Source organism: Coregonus lavaretus (assembly GCF_964263955.1).
Source record: "Coregonus lavaretus genome assembly, chromosome: 5".
Lineage (NCBI taxonomy): Eukaryota > Metazoa > Chordata > Actinopteri > Salmoniformes > Salmonidae > Coregonus > Coregonus lavaretus.
The window spans coordinates 45699896-45723949 of NC_139992.1; the positions used below are offsets into that span (position 1 = coordinate 45699896).

General features: G+C 44.3%; 1 protein-coding gene across 3 annotated transcripts; it reads left to right on the forward strand.

Annotated features, from left to right (window-relative positions):
* The first annotated feature begins 581 nt into the window (after window positions 1-581).
* Window positions 582-23891, forward strand: LOC311129456 (uncharacterized protein). Of its 3 annotated transcripts, none has more exons than XM_084161744.1 (15): window positions 582-784; window positions 4450-4513; window positions 4747-4892; window positions 5085-5168; window positions 5317-5399; window positions 12202-12281; window positions 12373-12410; window positions 16324-16394; window positions 16622-16747; window positions 16968-17068; window positions 17447-19591; window positions 19801-20093; window positions 20275-20433; window positions 22541-22660; window positions 22901-23891. In XM_084161744.1, the coding sequence occupies exons 2-15, from the start codon at window positions 4492-4494 to the stop codon at window positions 22994-22996; spliced, it is 3564 nt and encodes a 1187-aa protein (XP_084017870.1). In that variant the 5' UTR covers window positions 582-784; window positions 4450-4491; the 3' UTR covers window positions 22997-23891. The 3 variants fall into 3 exon arrangements, with proteins under 3 accessions (XP_084017870.1, XP_084017872.1, XP_084017871.1); XM_084161746.1 differs by having other exon boundaries at window positions 22550-22660; XM_084161745.1 differs by having other exon boundaries at window positions 591-785; window positions 4459-4513.
* The last annotated feature ends 163 nt before the right edge of the window (window positions 23892-24054 follow it).

Below are 24054 nucleotides of genomic sequence, written 5' to 3' on the forward strand. Positions count from 1 at the left end.
TGTCTTTGTTTTGGGGCTCTTGTTTTGTGGTGTGAGGAGACAACGGGTGCCTCTGTTGCACAATGTTACATGGCTGTGGTCATCCACTTTTTTAAATACGCATATTTAATAGAAAATGGTTTTCCCTAAATGTGTACATTCTATTCATCAACTTACAATAAAGTTACAGAAAGTTGAGCTGTTTTAGAAAGATCATCCCTCCCAGTGCAAAGTGGATCAATGGTTTTCAATCTGAGGTTTGTCCACCCCAAACTACCTTAATGGGTATTAATGGCTCTGGGTGTAGCTTACCTTTTACTTGAATGTGCTGTTGATGTCATGTCACTAAAATTGTCAGTCCCCTGCTACTGTTTATGAAAGGACAATACTTTTAGTCGCCATGCCAGTTACCGGTATAATTATGTTTGTCTATTTTATATACATTCCTTTAAATTGAAAGGCAAGGAAAATGTCAACGCTTTCTTAAATGTTTTTAATTTCATTGGCTACAAAACAACAGGTTCCGGTTATAAATATGGGACCGGAAACAGTCGAGGGATTTCTTCCCTAGAGTAGAATGTATTGCAGCGACACTGTGCGGTGCTGTTTAAACTTCACAGGTTTCAGACAGACATCGAGACATGTGGCCGAGACGTTCTCAAATGTATAACGAGTTAGCGGTGCAATCTATTCGGCTATATTCAGTTTCTCTTCTAGCCTCGGAGACTAACCAATACACGGAAATAAGTGGGACAGCAAAAAATAAACAACCACGCCAATTTTCTAGCTATTGATTTAGCTTCGGGTAAGTCAACAAACACGTAGCTAGCTAACCAATTTAGCAAGCCTGCAGCCGTTAGCAAGCGACAGTATCGTTAGCTGCTAGCTAGGTAGCTGTTATCGTGTCTAATATAGCGTCTGTACTGTAGGCCAGGCAAGTCGCGTTAGCCAATGAAGTTGAATAGTTATGAACTAGCTAGCTATGATCATACTTATTTGTTTCTTGTTACTGACCTAAATACAATTACCGTCTTACTAGCCAGCTAGCTAACAGCTGACTAGCCTATGTCAACCAAAAGTAGATAGATAGCTAGCTGACTAGCGCCTGATCATGACCATCTTGTTACCGTTATCTGAATTGCAAACTAGCCAGCTAACGCTAGATAGTTAACTTGGTTATCAAACTAGTAGAAGGAACAAGTAGCTAGTTAACCAGCTAAACATAGAAGTTAGTTGAAGTTTGAGGGGGACTAGTGCACACTACTACTAGAAGAAGTTGAAGGGTCGTGTTACATTACTCATGGGCCACATCAAAGTTTAAATTGTTGTTACCTGCTAGCCAAAACGTTAGCTACGTTACTTAACGTTAGCTGTTAACGTCACAACCGCAGAGCATTTCATAATGTTTACTCAATTGGCAACTTACTTGACAGCTAGCTGCGTGGTATTTGGTTAGCTAGGTGGACAGAAAATAAAATGCAAGACCACAACTCGACAAATGTACTAGATAGTAGGAAGCTATCTAGCTTACGTTAGTAGTTGGCTAACTAGCTGGCTAGTTAAATAATCCAATGGCATTGGATGATTGAGAACATGGCTAGTTATTTTAGCAACTCACATGGTAGAGTGTTGGCCTTAACGGCCTCAGTGACCAGTATACCCCATTTCATTTACAACTCTGCGACTGTGTCCTGCATGTATTTTAGCCAGAGCTGACACACTGGTTAAGGCCTATTGTTGTACCCTTGCCACTGTGGTAAGCCCGTTTGCTCTGGCTTTCACTGGACAGTGTTGTTTTGCTTCCTGATTCAGAGGTTAAATGCGGAAGACACATTTCAGTTGTACAAACTTTCCCGTTCCTCCACTCACCAAGCAGACGGTGAACCTATCAACTGGCTACGGACACTTTGTGACAGTGTTTAGCAAGCTATCCACTATTCAAGTATGCTTGTTTCTTCTATTGGAAGCAGAGACGGAGAGAAATCCTTGCCCAAATCAGCCTTTCATTCAAGTAGTTACTCGCCAGACATGCTGGCTTAGACGAGACCATTTGTTCACAGTTGCTGTGCTTATGCTCACAGTTTAAAGTTTTATTTGTCTTATGTACAGGACAGGCATGGTATACATCGTCCAACGAAATGCTCACTTGCAGGTTCCTTCTCGACAATGCAACAATAAGAAATAGGACAAAATAAGAATACAAACATAAAGTAAATGGCGGTACAATAGAATAAATGTTTTAGCATAATTATAATACAGGAAGGTACAATGTTTACATGTGTATTGGGGATGGGGGCAAGTGTATAAGTTGAGCAGTATAATAAGAGTCTGGTGCCAGCAGTTGTGCTAAGGCGTGGAGAATCACAGCAGGTGGTCAGTCCAGTTCAAGTGTTCAGCAGTCTGATGGCTTGTAGATAGAAACTGTCTCTGAGCCTGTTGGTATCAGACCTCATGCTCCGATACTGTCTGCCCGACGTTAAGGGAGAGAACAGCTCGTGTGTGGGGTCCTTGATGCTGCGTGCCTTCCTCAGGCACCGTTTCGAGTAGATATCCTGGATGGGTGAAAGCACCAGTGATGTACTGGACCGCCTTCACCACCCGCTGGATGGACTTGCGGCTGTAGATGGAGCAATTATTGTACCAGGCCGTGATGCAACCGGTCAGGACGCTCTCAATGGTGTAGCAGAAGTATTTGGAGAGGCCCCGGGGCGGCATGCCAAATTACTTCAACCACCTTAGGACTTATTGTGACTGACATTTGCTCTAGTTAGTTGTCAGTCACAAAGAGCACACTTTGTACTATATGGAAATTGATAGCCTGGATTAGGACCTGCGCCGCTTCCTGTGTGTGACAGGGTCGTACTCTACCGATGTTGTAGAGCATGAACTTGCAGGAGCAAGTCACTGACTGCTTTGATGTTTGCAGACAGAAATAATTGAGTATTGGGCAGGAATATAGTATGTGGGTGTGGTTATTACTATATGCGGCTCGTCTTCCCAATTATTACCGCTATAATATTCTCATTTTTTGTTTCTTCTTCAATAATTATGTATATGTGCCCCCGCACATTCTTGGCATTTACCTTATGTATTTGCTATATATCTAATTAAAGGATATTTTTGTGCTATAAGTGGCACTTTGAGCTCTTTTCAAGGGAAGGGTCCCAATTTATGGGTCCTATGACCCATGCTCTCAAGGGAAGTGGTAGCACAATTGGAGGTCATTTAAATGTATTATTTTGAATAGCCTTTGACTTGGGCCTGGTTGTCTTAAAGTACAGTACGAACAAAACCATTTATAAAGACAGTGTGAAAAATGAATACAGGCAATGGAACAATAAATACAGCATTATGGGAGGAGGGGACCAATGCATTATGGGTACTATAAGAAACTAAGAGAATGAGAATTCTATATAAACCCAAAAATAATTTAGCTAGCGTAACGTTACTGTATTTTGGCTAACAATTATTACATACATCTATAAATAGGGTTGGCAATACTTTTTTAAGCTAACATATGGAATTGTTTTAAGATGGGCATACCATGGATCATTTAGCTATTTTATTTTTTATTTTAGGACCCCTTTAGGTATCAAAAAAGATATATAACAAAACAATTTGATAAAATATTGATTTTGGACTTTCCAAAGCCAAATTCAATATTTTATCAAATTGTTTTGTTAGCAGACGCTCTTATCCAGAGCGACTTAGTTAGTGAGGGCATACATTTTTCATACTGGCCCCCCGTGGGAAACGAACCCACAATCCTGGCATTGCAAGCGCCATGCTCTACCAACTGAGCTACATGGGGCTATATATGACACTTGGGGGTCGTAGAGCCAAACAGAGAAAACCATTGTGTTCATGAGTCTCCCCTTTCCATAGATAGTTTGTAGGCCGTTCGGACGCTACAGATGTTTTCGTGAGAAGACAGATTTTCGGGATGTCTCATGGTCTGACAAACACTGCTATGGCTCGGCCACATTCCACCGCAGGTGCGGAAGGCCGACATAGGCGGATGCGGTGGATTGCGACGCATGCCATGCAAAAAACCTGATATCTCTGATTTAAACTGACAGATTGTGATGTTTTTTCTTGAAAATAACTTGCATTTTAGTATCTTTGGTGTTTACTATCTTTGGTGCGTCAATAGACTTAAGGATTAAGTTGGCCATTGCGTAAATAATGCAACCGTGTAGCTCAGTTGGTAGAGCATGGCGTTTGCAACGCCAGGGTTGTGGGTTCGATTCCCACGGGGGGCCAGTATGAAAAATGTGTGCACTTCACTGTAAGTCGCTCTGGATAAGAGTGTCTGCTAAATGACTAAAATGTAAATGTAATTAAAGTCAATTGACAACTTGGTTACACACAGAGATCTCAAGTTAAGATTAGTGAACACTTTCAATGTAATTAAAAGTGGTGGCACTGTGACTGGGTTGTTAACAAAAAATCTCTCATTTTTATTTCCAGGGGTCATCTGGTCATTAGGGCCAAAGCAACACTGTGCCAAAAATGACGGGTGGATGGGGAAATGGTAAGTAACTGCCAGCCAGTCATCATGAAAAATATATTTCAGTGGGCTTTGGCACCATGGTTTAATTTAAACGTCTCTACCCACGGGGGGCCAGTATAAGGAAAAAAAATAAAATAAAAATGTATGCACTCACTAACTGTAAGTCACTCTGGATAAGAGCGTCTGCTAAATTACTTAAATGTAAGTTTGTGCTTGGATGACAAGTTGTTGTGCCACCTCTCTCTGGTTGTCAGACGGACAGACCCCAGAGGGCGGCACAGAGCCGGAAGAGGCGGAGCGTTGTCCTATCTGCCTGGGCGCCCTGGGCCGCTGTGTCCTGGCCATGCCCGACAGCTGCTGCCATGTATTCTGCCTCAGCTGCCTCCTCAGATGGGCAGAGGTAAGCGCCATGCACTGTTCCGCCTCCTAGACTCATCACCCTCAGTGGCAACAGATAGTGCTGCAACTGGCGAGTCGTTTATTGTGATAAGGCATGGTCTTACTCCCGGTGAGGCTCAGGAGACTATACATGGCTAAGATGTACCAAAGTGTGTGGACTGATGTGTTTTTTTTTTTTGTCTGTGTTTCTAAGTTGCAGGCAGTTCCATCCTGCCCAGTGGACAGGCAGCCTTTCAATGTTGTCTACAAACGTGATGCTGTGCTGGGATGTGTGACGGTAAGCAGGGGTTTCTCCAGTGGCTTTACCTTCTATGTTTCACAATTATAAATGGCATGTCATGAAACTTCACAAGCTACAGTATAGCTTTAGTCACTATGCAGGAAGAATTTACGTGCTGTGACTTCAGTTGTGATGTGAATCTCAGGTTCCTGTGAAGAAGAGAGTCAGCCAATCAGAGCCAGAGAAGTGTGGCTGCACAGACCCGGAAGCCAGTGGCTGTTTGTTAAAGTGAGTAGAGGTCTTGCGTTAGTGGAAGGGTTGCCCTGCTGCAGTTAACCTGACAAAGACCCTTAGTGGTCGAAACTTTGTCTTTAATCCTGGGGAGCATTTAATGCAGCTTAATGGCAGTCACTTTTCTGTATTTGTATTTCTTTTTTACCACGTTTTTATTTTTATATTATTTTTTTTTGTGTGGGGCGGGGTTACAGGTACAATATTCATGTTAATTTACACACTTAGTTTACACCACATGTACCTGTAGGCTGCCACTCTAAAATATAAAAAATAAAACAAATACATACAGAGAAATTATCATATTGATCACACAGGATTTTGTAACAATAAAATTGGTATGTAAAGAAAAAGAAACAGAGGTGGGCCTACGATCAACTCTGCTTTCACACGGGATTGCATATAGAGATGTCTGGGCTTATAAGAACACTTATTTCACTTCACGCATCAACCACTCTTTGAGGAGCATGCATCCTCGCTGCGTGACATGTGATATTCCACCCAAACTCTAATATGCCACAGGCTCTCCAACCATGTTCCTGCAGCTACCCAGTGCTTAATTTGGGAAACCAAGTGAAATCTGTTCGGGAACATCGATAGTAACATGTCTTCACAACAAAACATATTTGATTAAACTGTTGACAGCCCCTATCTCGGTGTGCTCGAGAAAGGAATGTAGGAGAGAGAGGAGGAGATGGAAACGCATGGTGGTGATATATTCTGTAGCTAAAGTTAATGTCAGCCTATTGATTATGAATATATAAAACATGCCCTATTACTAGGCTATTCAAAATCAAATATAAATTCACTATAATTGTAGGCTAACTGTTAGCCGCCTGCACAATCAATGAACCAACAGCATCGCCTAGGCCTTTTTATACGTTCTCTCCCAGGCTCATGGATAGAAAGTTTGGAGCGTAGCATAAGGTAACCAGTCCATCCAGTATGCATAATAATACAGTCCACACTCAAAGGCGATTACTCACATTTTTTAAATTTGAGTCTAGACCAATTATGTACCGAAGGCATCTTAAATCTATGTTTTATAAAATAACTTTTTCTGCTGTGTGTAATGTGCGGTAGGCTATTATGCGTATGGGTGTTCTACATGCACCGTCTTAAATGCTTTGAATTAATCATCACCTTAGAAAGTGCTTTCCATTTAGCATTTTCCATTTGAGTCATTTAGCAAACGCTCTTATCCAGAGCGACTTATAATTAGTGAGTGCATACATTTTTCATACTGGCCCCCCGTGGGTTAGACTCAATTTTACATGTTAGTAAAGTTATTTGACTTTGAAACAACATACAAAACAACCATGTTTTCCACTCAGTTAACCAGTTTTTGATCATCAGTGAGGTAAAAACAAATGTAGCCTAATGGTGAGTTTTAAAAGCATGATACTGTTTTGATGTGTTTGATGTGTTTTTCGATTTCATTTGCATTGATGTCAGAGTGGTTAGAGGGACAATAGAGCACTGAGTACCAGGCCATTAGCAACCTGACTGTCGTTAGCGAGTTGGGTACTACCAATGCATGTTCAGAGTGCATAAGAGGAGATTCCCGTGACTCAACGGTCACGTCGAATTTGACTGTGGTCATTACTTATGACTGCCAAAAGTTGTTTATATATTATAGAGATTCATTATTTTTGGGAACCCAGATAATTTATTTATATATCCCGTCATTGGCATAGCTGACCTAAATGGTAAATATAGAAAAAAGGAATTGCTTGGTAATGTGTATGTCTTTCAAATCTTGAAATGATCTCAAACCATTACTGTCCATGATATCGGCAAGTGTAGTAACTACATAGTTGGTCCATTGGGGGGATGCAAAAGGCCACCCTCCAGATCACAAGGCATTATTGTGAAATAATGGGGTATGGGTATGCCATTTTGATTCCCAGTTACATTGTTTTTACATTTTGCCCCAAAAAGAAATTGTGTGAGCAATAATAAGACCAAAGCGTAGTTTACATTGTTTAAGGGATATATCAGTGAAGACCACATCTTCCAGGGCAATAGGATACACCATATTTCTCTCTTTAAAGTTTGGTACAGATAGTCCTCCTACAGTGAGGGAATTAAGTATATGATCCCCTGCTGATTTTGTACGTTTGCCCACTGACAAAGAAATGATCAGTCTATAATTTTGATGGTAGGTTTATTTGAACAGTGAGAGACAGAATAACAACAAAAAAATCCTGAACAACGCATGTCAAAAATGTTATAAATTGATTTGCATTTTAATGAGGGAAATAAGTATTTGACCCCCTCTCAATCAGAAAGGTTTCTGGCTCCCAGGTGTCTTTTATACAGGTAACGAGCTGATATTAGGAGCACACTCTTAAAGGGAGTGCTCCTAATCTCTGCTTGTTACCTGTATAAAAGACACCTGTCCACAGAAGCAATCAATCAATCAGATTCCAAACTCTCCACCATGGCCAAGACCAAAGAGCTCTCCAAGGATGTCAGGGACAAGATTGTAGACCTACACAAGGCTGGAATGGGCTACAAGACCATCGCCAAGCAGCTTGGTGAGAAGATGACAACAGTTGGTGCGATTATTCGCAAATGGAAGAAACACAAAAGACCTGTCAATCTCACTCGGCCCGGGGCTCCATGCAAGATCTCACCTCGTGGAATTGCAATGATCATGAGAACGGTGAGGAATCAGCCCAGAACTACATGGGAGGATCTTGTCAATGATCTCAAGGCAGCTGGGACCATAGTCACCAAGAAAACAATTGGTAACAAACTACGCCGTGAAGGACTGAAATCCTGCAGTGCCCGCAAGGTCCCCTGCTCAAGAAAGCACATATACAGGCCCGTCTGAAGTTTGCCAATGAACATCTGAATGATTCAGAGGAGAACTGGGTGAAAGTGTTGTGGTCAGATTAGACCAAAATCGAGCTCTTTGGCATCAACTCAACTCGCTGTGTTTGGAGGAGGAGGAATGCTGCCTATGACCCCAAGAACACCATCCCCACCGTCAAACATGGAGGTGGAAACATTATGCTTTGGGGGTGTTTTTCTGCTAAGGGGAAAGGACAACTTCACTGTATCAAAGGGACGATGGACAGGGCCATGTACCGTCAAATCTTGGGTGAGAACCTCCTTCCCTCAGCCAGGGCATTGAAAATGGGTCGTGGATGGGTATTCCAGCATGACAATGACCCAAAACACACGTCCAAGGCAACAAAGGAGTGGCTCAAGAAGAAGCACATTAAGGTCCTGGAGTGGCCTAGCCAGTCTCCAGACCTTAATCCCATAGAAAATCTGTGGAGGGAGCTGAAGGTTCGAGTTGCCAAACGTCAGCCTCGAAACCTTAATGACTTGGAGAAGATCTGCAAAGAGGAGTGGGACAAAATCCCTCCTGAGATGTGTGTAAACCTGGTGGCCAACTACAAGAAACGTCTGACCTCTGTGATTGCTATCAAGGGTTTTGCCATCAAGTACTAAGTCATGTTTTGCAGAGGGGTCAAATACTTATTTCCCTCATTAAAATGCAAATCAATTTATAACATTTTTGACATGCGTTTTCTGGATTTTTTTATTGTTATTCTGTCTCTCACTGTTCAAATAAACCTACCATTAAAATGATAGACTGATCATGTCTTTGTCAATGGGCAAACGTACAAAATCAGCAGGGGATCAAATACTTAATTCCCTTCTTTCCCTCTTTGTAAGTTTGTTAATTTTAACCAGGATCGCTTACCTTGTCATATTAATTTTGAAACCGTACCATGAATTGTATCCCAATAGCCAAAAGGGGAGACATGGGAAGCATTGAACTACAGAAATTCAGCTGTGGTAATATATTCATTTTGACAATATATATTCTGCTGGTTAAAGCAACTGGGATGTTAGTCCATCTACTGAGGTTGGATTGAATTGATTTGAGCATTCTGTTAAAGTTTCTGGCAATGGTTTTATCTAAGGAAGGAAATATATCTACTCCCAAATATTTAAAATGGGAAACAATTGCGATTCCATAATTAGAGATGGAGTACTCCATCGTAGAGAACAACTGATAATCGGCCGAGCCGATATATCTGGCCGATATTGGCCTTTTGTAGTCTTTCGGCTATCGGCCCTTCTATCGGCTTTGCCTATAGGCCCTCTACATAGGAAACCTGCTGTTACAATCAGAGGTGTACAGTTCTTTATAAAAGCAGGAGAATCTTTGATTAATTTGGGTTCCGATAGTAAGTCTCCTGTTTCAGATTCAATAGATCATTACGGCGTAGCTTGTTGGCCAGTAAAGACAGGGACAATTACCATGGAAGTCATGGTTGAGTCTAACTCGCTGGATGGCAAATTCTGCTCTCTGTCTTGTCAATAAATTATGTTCTGTCTTGACTTTGGAAAGAGTAATAGCTACCTGGTCTGAAAAAAGTGTTTGTTGAGAACGCTCTAATGCAGTTAACATTTCCCATTCTGATATCATTTTTAATTGTGATTTATTCAACCCAGATGCAAATGCAGTTGCATTATTTTTTATAAAACCTTTGGTGGCATTCCATAGAATCCGGGTGTCATCGAATTTTGATTGATCATTATTCATGAAAAAAATGTTTTTTTTATTTGTTTTTTAAATGTGTACCCCTTTCTCCCCACGTTCGTGATATCCAATTGGTAGTTAGTCTTGTCCCGTCGCTGCAACTCCCGTACGGACTCGGGAGAGGTGAAGGTCGAGAACCATGCGTCCTCCGAAACACAACCTACCAAGCCGCACTGCTCGCTTAACCCGGAAGCCAGCCGCACCTATGTGTCGGAGGAAACACCGTACAGCTGGCGACCAAAGTCAGCGTGCATGCGTCCGGCCCGCCACGAGTCGCTAGAGCGCGATGGGACAAGGACATCCCAGCTGGCCAAACCCTCCCCTAACCCGGATGATGCTGGGCCAATTGTGCGCCGCCTCATGGGTCTCCCGGTTGCAGCCGGCTGCGACACAGCCCGGGATTGAACCCGGATCTGTAGTGACACCTCTAGCACTGCGAGGCAGTGCCTTAGACCGCTGCGCCACTCGGGAGGCCTTATTAATGAATTTAATTCCATTTCAAATGAATCACTGAATGTAGGATTTAGTAATGATGAAATGATGATACCCCATCTTGTGGCTCTTTTAGGATATTCGTACATTTGTAGTTGGCAGTAGTAAGGGTGATGATCATACAAACTCATATGTCGAATTTCGATTTTCTTAATTTTAGAAAATAAAGGTGTAGATAGTAAGAGAAAATCGAGTACTCTGTTTGAGTAGAAAGTGTACTCTTGCTTTAGGGATATGTGCTCGCCGGGCATTAATGAGGTTATAATCAGAGAGTATATGTTGGAGAGCCTTGGTTGCGTTTGGATTGTAGTTGGTCTTTATTAGATTTGTCCCACATTCATGTCTGTCCCAATAACTAGTTTGAATTCAGTAAATTCTAACAATATGCAGTTCAGAGAATAAAAAAAGTTGGGATCAAATGAATTTGGAGCATACACGTTAATAAAGGCAATTTTCTTTCCGTTATGGATGCATTTTAAGGAAAGTGAACCTGCCTTTTTGGTCTTCGACTTAACCAAGATGGTGATTTTGAGTTTCTTATGTATCATTATGATTACAGTTTTAGGGCTGATGAAAAAGCAGCCAGTTTGTACAAATGGTTCTGTATTCTATCTGCATCCTTTTGGAGCAGGTGTATTTCTTGGAGCATTGCTATATCAATATGGTTTCTTGCTAGGATATCAAGACAGCTGGAACATTTGATTAGTTGAGTAGGTATCCACTTTAAAATACACTCCGTGGCCATTTTATTACGTACACCCATCTAGTACAGGGTCAGACCCCCCCCCCCCTTGCCTCCAGAACAGCCTGAATTCTTTGGGGAATGGAAACGTTGCTCAATTGGTATCAAGGGACTTAACATGTGCCAGGAAAACATTTCCCACAAGTTGTGCGTTCCGAGATGCCGTTCTTCACACCACTGTTGTACTACGCCGTTATTTGTCTATTTGTGGCCCGCATGTTAGCTTGCACGATTCTTGCCATTCTCCTTCGACCCCTCATCAACAAGCTGCTTTTGCCCACAGGACTTGCCACTGACTGGATGTTTTTTGTTTGTTGCACCATTCTTTGTAAACCCTAGACCAGGGTTCCCCAACTGGCGGCCCGCGGGTCATTAGGCCCCCCAAGTTTTCAAAAAACAAAACAAAAACTGGAAATCAGTTCCAATTGATTAGAATTTTGGAAATCTGTTCCCAAGTATTCCCACACATAAGAGGGACGTGATCGTATACAAATGAAAACAAGGTTTGAACTGATTACGTTTTAGTCAAATATCATATCCGTTTGGGATTCTTGCAGTCTACAAATTATTTGTAATTATGTTACGGCCCGCGACCATCCGCTCAAGAAAAAAATTGGCCCACAGCTGAATCAAGTTGATGATCCCTGCCATAGACACTGTCGTGCGTGAAAATCCCAGGAGGCCGTCCATTTCTGAGATACTGGAACTGGCACCGACGATCATACCACGCTCAAAGTTGCTTAGGTCACTTGTTTTGCCCATTTTAATGTTTAATCGAACAGTAACTGAATGCTTTGATACCTGTCTGCCTGCTTTATATAGCAAGCCACGGCCATGTCTGTAGGAGCTAACCATTTTCATGAACGGGGTGGTATACCTAATAAACTGGCCAATGGGTGTAAAGTCTTAACGTAAAGTTATTTTGCGAAATAAATTCACGAGAAAGCCACGCATTTCAATGTATGCCACCTTTTATAAAAATATTTTTTTATTTTTAGAAATAAACAAGGAGAAAGATGGAGGAGACCGAAGACGGAGAGGACATCAGAAGCCAAAGTCAAAGGCCTTATTCGGAAATGTATGTGCTTATTCTCCTCACATAAATAATCTTTCCTTAATTTTCTGGCATTTTATTCATGAGTTGTAACAAGATAAATGGTGTTCCCCAGGCAGCGATGATGAGCCCTCTGTGTTGAGCAAGAAGAAGGTTAGTAGTTTCAGACCACTTGTAGAGGCATCTATTTCATAATAAATCATATGTATGGTTCATGCAAGATTTTATGGGTTTAGAGTCCAACTGTGCAGATACAGTATCTCACAAAAGTGAGTACACCCCTCACATTTTTGTAAATATTTGAGTATATCTTTTCATGTGACAACACTGAATAAATTACACTTTGCTACAATGTAAAGTAGTGAGTGTACAGCTTGTATAACAGTGTAAATTTGCTGTCCCCTCAAAATAACACCACACAGCCATTAATGTCTAAACCGCTGGCAACAAAAGTGAGTACACCCCTAAGTGAAAATGTCCAAATTGGGCCCAAAGTGTCAATATTTTGTGTGGCCACCATCATTTTCCAGCACTGCCTTAACCCTCTTGGGCATGGAGTTCACCAGAGCTTCACAGGATGCCACTGGAGTTCTCTTCCACTCCTCCATGACGACATCACGGAGCTGGTGGATGTTAGACTTTGCACTCCTCCACCTTCCGTTTGAGGATGCCCCACAGATGCTCAATAGGGTTTAGGTCTGGAGACATGCTTGGCCAGTCCATCACCTTTACCCTCAGCTTCTTTAGCAAGGCAGTGGTCGTCTTGGAGATGTGTTTGGGGTCGTTATCATGTTGGAATACTGCCCTGCGGCCCAGTCTCCGAAGGGAGGGGATCATGCTCTGCTTCAGTATGTCACAGTACATGTTGGCATTCATGGTTCCCTCAATGAACTGTAGCTCCCCAGTGCCGGCAGCACTCATGCAGCCCCAGACCATGACACTCCCACCACCATGCTTGACTGTAGGCAAGACACACTTGTCTTTGTACTCCTCACCTGGTTGCCGCCACACACGCTTGACACCATCTGAACCAAATAAGTTTATCTTGGTCTCATCAGACCACAGGACATGGTTCCAGTAATCCATGTCCTTAGTCTGCTTGTCTTCAGCAAACTGTTTGCGGGCTTTCTTGTGCATCATCTTTAGAAGAGGCTTCCTTCTGGGACGTCAGCCATGCAGACCAATTTGATGCAGTGTGCGGCGTATGGTCTGAGCACTGACAGGCTGACCCCACACCCCTTCAACCCCTGCAGCAATGCTGGCAGCACTCATACGTCTATTTACCAAAGACAACCTCTGGATATGACGCTGAGCACGTGCACTCAACTTCTTTGGTCGACCATGGCGAGGCCTGTTCTGAGTGGAACCTTTCCTGTTAAACCGCTGTATGGTCTTGGCCACAGTGCTGCAGCTCAGTTTCAGGGTCTTGGCAATCATCTTATAGCCCAGGCCATCTTTATGTAGAGCAACAATTCTTTTTTTCAGATCCTGATAGAGTTCTTTGCCATGAGGTGCCATGTTAAACTTCCAGTGACCAGTATGAGGGAGTGTGAGAGCGATGACACCAAATTTAACACACCTGCTCCCCATTCACACCTGAGACCTTGTAACACTAATGAGTCACATGACACCGAGGAAAAATGGCTAATTGGGCCCAATTTGGACATTTTCACTTAGGGGTGTACTCACTTTTGTTGCCAGCGGTTTAGACATGAATGGCTGTGTGTTGAGTTATTTTGAGGGGACAGCAAAATTACACTGTTATACAAGCTGTACACTCACTACTTTACATTGTAGCAAAGTGTCATTTCTTCAGTGTTGTCACATGAAAAGATAAACTCAAATATTTACAAAAATGTGAGGGGTGTACTCACTTTTGTGAGATACTGTATGTAATGCATGCGATGCAACTAAGAAACAAGTGTGTTTTAGCATGCTAGATTCACATTAGATTCACAAACACTACATACGCACACACGCATACCGACACAACACAAACACACACACATGCACATTACACATGCACACACTTTTACACTCATCATTTGCTACTGCTGCTACACTGTTCTTTATTTTACTCTTATTGTTATCTATCCTGATGCCTAGTCACTACCCTGCCTTCATGTACATATCTACCTCAAATACCTTGTACCTCTGCACATTGATTACTGGTACTCCCTGTACAGTGGGGAGAACAAGTATTTGATACTCTGCCGATTTTGCAGGTTTTCCTACTTACAAAGCATGTAGAGGTCTGTAATGTTTATCATAGGTACACTTCAACTGAAAGTTGATTTTTAAGTAATTAATTTGCATTTTATTGCATGACATAAGTATTTGATCACCTACCAACCAGTAAGAATTCCGGCTCTCACAGACCTGTTAGTTTTTCTTTAAGAAGCCCTCCTGTTCTCCACTCATTACCTGTATAAAAGACACCTGTCCACACACTCAATCAAACAGACTCCAACCTCTTCACAATGGCCAAGACCAGAGAGCTGTGTAAGGACATCAGGGATAAAATTGTAGACCTGCACAAGGCTGGGATGGGCTACAGGACAAAAGGCAAGCAGCTTGGTGAGAAGGCAACAACTGTTGGCGCAATTATTAGAAAATGGAAGAAGTTCAAGATGACGGTCAATCACCCTCGGTCTGGGGCTCCATGCAAGATCTCACCTCATGGGGCATCAATGATCATGAGGAAGGTGAGGGATCAGCCCAGAACTACACGGCAGGACCTGGTCAATGACCTGAAGAGAGCTGGGACCACAGTCTCAAAGAAAACCATTAGTAACACACTACGCCGTCATGGATTAAAATCCTGCAGCGCACGCAAGGTCCCCCTGCTCAAGCCAGCGCGTGTCCAAGCCCGTCTGAAGTTTGCCAATGACCATCTGGATGATCCCGAGGAGGAATGGGAGAGGGTAATGTGGTCTGATGAGCCAAAAATAGAGCTTTTTGGTCTAAACTCCACTCGCCATGTTTGGAGGAAGAAGAAGAATGAGTACAACCCCAAGAACACCATCCCAACCGTGAAGCATGGAGGTGGAAACATCATTATTTGGGGATGCTTTTCTGCAAAGGGGACAGGACGGCTGCACCGTATTGAGGGGAGGATGGATGGGGCCATGTATCGCGAGATCTTGGCCAACAACCTCCTTCCCTCAGTAAGAGCATAGAAGATGGGTCGAGGCTGGGATCTTCCAGCATGACAACGACCCGAAACACACAGCCAGGGCAACTAAGGAGTGGCTCCGTAAGAAGCATCTCAAGGTCCTGGAGTGGCCTAGCCAGTCTCCAGACCTGAACCCAATAGAAAATCTTTGGAGGGAGCTGAAAGTCCGTATTGCCCAGCGACAGCCCCGAAACCTGAAGGATCTGGAGAAGGTCTGTATGGAGGAGTGGGCCAAAATCCCTGCTGCAGTGTGTGCAAACCTGGTCAAGACCTACAGGAAACGTATGATCTCTGTAATTGCAAACAAAGGTTTCTGTACCAAATATTAAGTTCTGCTTTTCTGATGTATCAAATACTTATGTCATGCAATAAAATGCAAATTAATTACTTAAAAATCATACAATGTGATTTTCTGGATTTTTGTTTTAGATTCCGTCTCTCACAGTTGAAGTGTACCTATGATAAAAATTACAGACCTCTACATGCTTTGTAAGTAGGAAAACCTGCAAAATCGGCAGTGTATCAAATACTTGTTCTCCCCACTGTATATAGCTCCATTCATGTTTATTTTATTGTATTCCTCTTGTGTTACTATTTTATTTTTAAACTGCATTTTTGGGAAGGGCTCGAAAGCAAAGCAAGCATTTCACGGTAAAATCTACACCAGTTGTATTCGGCGCATGTGACATAACATTTGATTTAATTTTATATTGTTGGTTAGAAATATGTTCAGCAGATCTAGCCTTTCCAATGTTCGTATTTGCTCAGCCAAGAGTTTTCGATAATACTCTGGCATAGAATAACCCTAGACCAGGGTTTGTTCCCAATGGGTGCTTGTCTGGTATTTGCAACAGACAAGCCTCCTTTTGAACGGTTTTCTCTCTTTTCCAGGTGAGAGGACCTCTTTGCTCTTGGTCTCCGGCCCAGACAGGCACAGCAATGGGGACTATAACACAGTGCATGTGAGTAGGCCACTTTGTTAACATTTTGATTTGTAGCTCACCGAGCAGAAACACAGTAACTACTTCTTATGGTACTTAACAATTTGTTTGAAACCCTGTTATAATCATCTTTATCATAACAAAGTTGAAATAGATGGAGACTGAAGTTTGTTTTTGACTTAAAAAAAGACAACCAATGAAAGATGTCCTTTTATGTGTGTATATTGTGTCCTTTGTCTACTCTGCAGTGCAGAACCCCTTTGGGTGCCCGAGGAGGAGCCGTCTGAGGATGACTGTAAACAGTGTAGCCGCAAAACACAGGACTGCCCATTTCTGCCTGTTGCTGTACCCGTTCCTGCCAGTGGCAACTCGAAGTGAGTTGGTCCGCACACAATTAATGTATATAGGTGGAGTGTGTATATATTGTAGGTAGAGGTTGCAGGATGAGTTAAAGACCCTGTGCAAGGTGATTGTTTTTTCAATAGAAACAGTGAGCAATGTTTTAGTGAGTAGTGATTTTGAGTCCATTTTTGAGAGTATGAGTGAAATTGGTTAGCGCAATTTGTGTATATCTGATCTGATATTTCCCTCCAGGCAGTTCTTCCATCCCTCTGAGTGGAGTAGCAGCCCCTTTCCTCTGAGACCCCTCTCTCCTTTCTCTACTGCTGCTTCACCTCTTGGCTCGGGGCATTTTGGTGAGTCCTGCTTTGAAATGCTTATCAACCATTTAGTGAGTCTGTTCAAAGGAACCCTCTCTGATTTTTTTTTTCTTCTCTCTCTCCCAAAACCCGGTATAAATGTTAACTTGAATCACTGAGTTTGAATGAGGTCACGCAAAGTGACTGTAAGCTGCTAAGCTACACTAAGCTACATTGTGGGAGTAAGCTACTTTTTTTGAATAATTTCCATCATGTGTCTGGGTTGTGCAGTACCCTGGCATCAGGAGTTACGTTTTGTGAAGGCACCAAAACCAAAACCTTTAATCCATAGGTTATGCCTAATTTTATGCTACGTAGGACCATTGTTAAGTTTCTCACAATACTTCTAATATTCATGATTATGTCTCATAATAGTCTTTCAGGGAAGAGTTTGCGCAGTCACCTGCCCCAAAGGAGGGGAGAAGAAGGGCACCCGTGGAACTGGCTCCAAAGGCCCCTCCAAACAGACAGAGGCCCTGACGACTAGGCGCTCTGGCCGCCACAGCAGGGCTGAGGAACAAGCTCCTACACAAGACCCTGCATCTTCGCAGTCCCACTCTTCAGATTCCGACACTTCCACAAACCCACCTACGAAAGCGGGCAAAAGCACTGCAGCCGCTGGTAAGAAGGGCAAACGGGCAGCTCAGCGAAAGCCCAGCGCCAAGAAGAAAGCCCCAGCCAGAAAAAAGGCCTCCAAAGTTGTCCTCAGTAGCCCATCAGGAAGTGAGGAAGCCAATGAGGAGGAGGAGGAGGAATTAGAACAGCAGAGGAAAGAGGTAGAGGAAAGTGAGCAGCTCTCAGACACTGCAGTGAGCCCACAGGCTGTGCAGCGCAGCTCCAGCCCTACTGAGGAGGAAGCCAGTCCCGAACCGTCTGCTTGTGAAGCCCTGAAGGACACTGAGGACCAGCCATGTAAAGATTATGATCTTTCTGAGGAAGAGAAACGGGGGAAGGAGGAAGAGGAGGATGGTGAGGAAGAGGACCAGAAGTCACCGTCGTCAGATGTAGAGCTGAATACCCCTGGGCTCCAGGACCAAATAGACCAAATAGAAGACCCAGAGAAAAGCAACTCACCCACCTCTTCCAACTCACCAGAGAGACCATTGGAGAGCCCCCAGTCTGGGCAGTCAGGACAACTTGGGGAGGAAGATGCTGACACCATGGAAGCCACTGCTGATCCAACAGAAGTGAAATCAGATGATGAAGCCTCAGTGGAGGAAGAGAAAGCAGAGGCCTCTCCCTGCCCCATTGCAGAGCCTGAATCTTGCTCTGGCTCTGCTCGCTGTGACTCTCCAGATGGGAATACGTCCCAGAAAGTTCAAGGCACCTCAGAAGCAAAGGTGTCTGAGGAGGACAGGCCGCATGATCAAAAGGATGTCACAAATGAGAAATCAGCAGCCAGCAGCAAAGAGGACGGTCTGTCTGAGGATGACACAGAAGCTATACCGATGGACTGTGATTCACCCAGCAGTGAGCGCAGCACCAACCTGGCCTCAGATCCACAAAAGGAGACTGAAAGTACAGCTCACGAGTCCACAAGCCAGGCCCCTGAAGACGAGAGGAATGGTAGCAGGCAGGAGCGGGAGAGCTCGGTCGGAGAGGAAAAGGTAGAGGAAAGGAAGAATGGCAGGCAGCGGAAGTCGCGCTTCCACTCTGCCGCCACCACTTGGTCTCCCAAGAGAGAGTCGAAGCAGGACTCGTCAAGGAGGTCGCGCTCCAGATCTCGGGAGCGCAACAGAGAGCGTCAGGCCTCGGGCAGCCCCCCCTCCAGCCGCAGCAGGGAACGGGACGCTCTCAGGACGGACCGTAGCCGTGACTGTAGCCGTGAGAGGAAAAACAGGAAGCGCTCTAAGAGCCGTTCCAGATCTCGCTCCAGGTCCAGAAACAGGTCCTACCGAAGAGGGTCGTCCCCGGAGCGCCCTGACTCAGGGGGACAGTCACCACGGAAGAGGGATCGCTGGACTGGAGATGGATGGAGGGCTGGGCCGGGTAGCGACTCCTCTCGAAGGAATTTCCCAGAGAGGCCGGCAAGAGATTCGGGCCGCTCTGAAAACGGTGGCTTTGCAGAGGTTTCCCCCAGCAGGGAAAATCCTGACTGGGTTATGGAGAAGGCGCGTGCTGATACAGAGGCCAGGGTGACAAGTGGCCCTCGCTGGGAAGATAAAGGCTGGGGCGCAGATCGTGGACGAGGCACAGGACGAGGCCGGGGTGCCTACGGAACCTCCAATCAACAGGGGGAGCAGGCAGAAAACCGCTGGCAGCCCAGAAACGCATTCTCAGGGTCCTCAAACAATTCAGGGAGTGACGCGTACAGCCGATTCAACGAGAACCGGGGCGGCCGCAGGAAGGAGCCTGAGATGGGCGAATCGATGATGGACCGCTCCGGCTGGTCATCAGCTTCCAGCTGGGCTGTGCGGAGGACACTCCCAGCAGACGTGCAGAACTATTACTCCAGGAGAGATCGAGGGGGAGGTGCAGGCTCTGGCAGCTGGAGCAGGCAGGAGGAGACGTCAACAGCAGGTCAGAACCCTTCTTTAGATTGTGTTTCATTGAGTGTATGCACTCATTACTGTTACTAGTTTCGCTGTGCATATTGAAATGGTATTGCTGATGTCTGTTGCGCAGTTGATGTGGATCCCACTTCTGCCACCAATGTACAACTTAATAAAAGCCCAGGATGTACTTTAGGTAATCTGATATTATTCTTTATTTGTTTTTGTCTATTTCAGACCCACCTCAGAGTGAGCCAAATGCCCATGGAGAAGCTCCACCCGCCTTGAATGTCATGCCTCCCCAACTGAACGTCCTGCATTACCCAATGGGCCCACGAGGCCCACCTGTCAGCCTGCAACCACCCCCCTTCGGGATGCCTCCTCAGGTCCCCATGCACCTCCACTCCTCAGTGCCTCTCCTGCAGGTCCCTGTGACAGCTGCCCAGGGCCTCCCGCCACCACCTCCACCACCACCTCCCATGCAGCAGGGCAGCATGACAGCCATACAGGCAGATAGCCGCACAACACAGGTAAGGACAGGAGTATTTTACATCCTTTGTCAAAATATAATCTTCTGGACAAAATCAATCTGTTTGAGTATTTTCACTTCTCTCATACTTAATTCAATCAACTGTAGATAGTGTATTTCCGGATAGCACTTTCAGAAATGTGTTGAATTTGCATAGTAGTGCGTCCCGGTCTCTTTCCCAGATGATGAGCAGCATGGCAGTCCATGGCAAAGCCCCCTTCATGCCCACCATGACCAAAGTAGGTGGCGCCACCACAGCCCAGGCCTACAGCATGGCCATGCCATCCTCCACCACCCAGCACAGCAGGGCCGCCCACCCAGACAGCTCCAAGAAAGAAAAGGTAATGTCACCGCCACTAATAACAGCCACAGCACCAGGCATTGTTCAAATCAAATGTTATTGGTCACATGCAGATGTTATTGCGGGTGTAGCGAAATGCTTGTGCTTCTAGCTCTGACAGTGCAGGAATATCTAACAAGTAATATCTAACAATTTCACAACATATACCCAATACACACAAATCTAAGTAAGGAATGGAATTAAGAATATATACATATATGGACAATATATGGACAAACAATTACAGAGCGGCAGGGACTAAGATACAGTATAATATTATAGAATACAGTATATGTATATGAGATGAGTAATGCAAGATATGTAAACATTAAAGTAACTAGTGTTCCATTTCTTAGTGGCCAGTGATTTCAATAGGCAGCAGCAGCCTCTAATGTGCTAGTGATGGCTATTTAACAGTCTGATGGCCTTGAGATAGAAGCTGTTTTTCAGTCTCTCGGTCCCAGCTTTGATGCACCTGTACTGACCTCGCCTTCTCGATGATAGCAGGGTGAACAGGCAGTGGCTCGGGTGGTTGATGTCCTTGATTATCTTTTTGGCCTTCCTGTGACATCGGGTGCTGTAGGTGTCCTGGAGGGCGGGTAGTTTGCCCCCGGTAATGTGTTCGGCAGACCGCACCACCCTCTGGAGAGCCCTGCGGTTGCGGGCGGTGCAGTTGCCGTACCAGGCGGTGAAACGGCCCAACAGGATGCTCTCAATTGTGCATCTGTAAAAGTTTGTGAGGGTTTTAGGTGCCAAGCCAAATGTCTTAAGCCTCCTGAGGTTGAAGAGGCTCTGTTGCGCCTTCTTCACCACACTGTCTGCTTGGGTGGACCATTTCAATTTGTCAGTGATGTGTACGCCAAGGAACTTGAAGCTTTCTACCTTCTCCACTGCGGTCCCGTCGATGTGGATAGGGGGGTGCACCCTCTGGTGTTTCCTGAAGTCCATGATCATCTCCTTTGTTTTGTTGACGTTGAGTGAGAGGTTATTTTCCTGGCACCACACTCCCAGTGCTCTCACCTCCTCCCTGTAGGCTGTCTCGTCATTGTTGGTAATCAAGCCTACTACTGTTGTGTCGTGCAAACTTGATAATTGAGTTGGAGGCATGCTTGGCCACGCAGTCATGGGTGAACAGGGAGTACAGGAGGGGGCTGAGCACGCACCCTTGAGGGGCCCCAGTGTTGAGGATCAGCAAAGTGGAGATGTTGTTTCCTACCTTCACCACCTGGGGGTGGCCCGTCAGGAAGTCCAGGACCCAGTTGCACAGGACAGGGTTCAGACCCAGGGCCTCAAGCTTAATGATGAGCTTGGTGGGTACTATGGTGTTGAATGCTGAGCTATAGTCAATGAACAGCATTCTTACATAGGTATTCGTCTTGTCCAGATGGGATAGGGCAGTGTGATGGTGATTGCATCGTCTGTGGATCTATTTGGGCGGTAAGCATATTGAAGTTGGTCTAGGGTGACAGGTAAGGTAGAGGTGATATGATCCTTGAATAGTCTCTCAAAGCACTTCATGATAACAGAGGTGAGTGCTAGTGGGCGATAGTCATTTAGTTGTTACCTTTGCTTTCTTGGGTACAGGAACAATGGTGGCCATCTTGAAGCATGTGGGGACAGCAGACTGGGAAAGGGAGAGATTGAATATGTCCGTAAACACACCAGCCAGCTGGTCTGTGCATGCTATGAGGACGCGGCTAGGGATGCCGTCTGGGCCGGCAGCCTTGTGGGGGTTAACATGCTTAAATGTCTTAATCACGTCGGCCATGGAGAAAGCGAGGCCACAGTCCTTGGTAGTGGGCCGTGTCGGTGGCACTGTGTTATCCTCAAAATGGGCGAAGAAGGTGTTTAGCTTGTCCGGAAGCAAGACGTCGTGGCTGGTTTTCCTTTTGTAGTCCGTGATTGTCTGTAGACCCTGCCACATACGTCTCGTGTCTGAACCGTTGAATGTTCTCAATATTCTCAAGTGGCTTCCTATACTTTCTGTTTTGTATATACTGTGGAGAGCTGCTTTGCTAGTGAATGATTTGTGTTTCATTCTGACCCAGAGAATGAATAATCATTTTATTAGATTAGAACTAGATTTCTTAACTTGATATCTGCTTTAGAAACAACAGATCCATGAGAGAGCAGTCAATGAAGTGAAAGCAGCCATGAAACCCTACTACCAAAACAAGGACATCACCAAGGACGAGTACAAAGAGATTGTACGCAAAGCAGTTGAAAAAGTGAGTGGTTAAAAACCTCCAGTAACTTTTTGACATTGGTATTTCAACTTAGCTTTTAGGAGTATTAAAACTACTTAGCTTTTAGGAGTACATTTAGATTTTAGGAGTATTAAACATACTTAGCTTTTATGAGTATTAAAAATAACATTAATAACCCAGCAGAACTCAAATAGGGAGTCCAACAAATCAAAACGGGTCTGTTTATATTTTTTGATTTGCTGAGTCCATTTTATATTTCAGGTCTGCCACAGCAAGAGTGGAGAGGTGAACTCTGGGAAAGTGGCAAACTTGGTGAAGGCCTACGTGGACAAATACAAACACGCTCGCAAGAAATGAACCCTGACGTCCGCTGAAGGGGAAATGGTCTCAGCCCATCTGCTTAAGTGCAATTTCTACCAGCTGTAACACAGCCTCCCGGCTGACAAAGACTGGAGCCCGACTTTTGATATCTCTTACCTTACATTAAGATTTTTCTATAGATTTCATATTTTATTTAGAAATAATCCAATCGGAAACTGTAGTGTGAGAAGACCGTTATTTCAAGTAGATCTTGTGGCTTGGGAACTACTATGAGATAGATGCCCAGAGTAGCTGGAGCAGTAAGTTTAGCACCTGTTCTCTGGTGAGATGGACATGGAGCTATGGGTAGTACAGAGGAGAGCACCCTCTCATGGAGCCAGCTGGTATGATGAATTGCTCCCACTCGCCACCGGGGACCTCGTAATTACTTCTTTGTTAAAAAATATTGTCATTGTTTCTCATTTGTTTTTGTTTTATAAATATTATATTATGATAATTCTGGAGAAAGGTAAATGTGCATTGCCTTTATGACTCACTAGGCTGCGTTCACACAGGCAGCCCAATTCTGATATTTTTCCAGTAATTGGTCTTTTGACCAATCAGGTCAGCTCTGGAAATGATCTGATTGGTCAAAACACCAATTAGTGGAAAAAAATATCAGAATTGGTCTGCTTGTGTAAACAGAGCCTTAGTCGTTACAGCTCAAAGCTTGGGGACTGGATATGTCTTTTTGAGTGTAATTGTATCAGGGACCTCATTGTTGAGAGTTGGAGATCAGTTGTCCAATCCGCAGTGAATGTGTAGCGTAAGGTATGGGTCTGGCAGATCAGGTGAAAATGGCCATGACCCTTACTTGATAAATGTGCTGCGTGAACATTGTGTGAAATACCCAGAGAGCAATGAAATAAATGAGCTGCTTCATGCCTGGCTATATGTGTGTCTTTGTGGTCAATCATTGAAAAGTTAGTGACCCCATCCATCAATTTCACCCTCAGAATTTATATTTTTTAAAGGTCCAATGCAGCTGTTTTTATCTCCAATATCAAATCATTTCTGGGTAACAATTAAGTACCTTACTGTGGTTGTTTTCAATT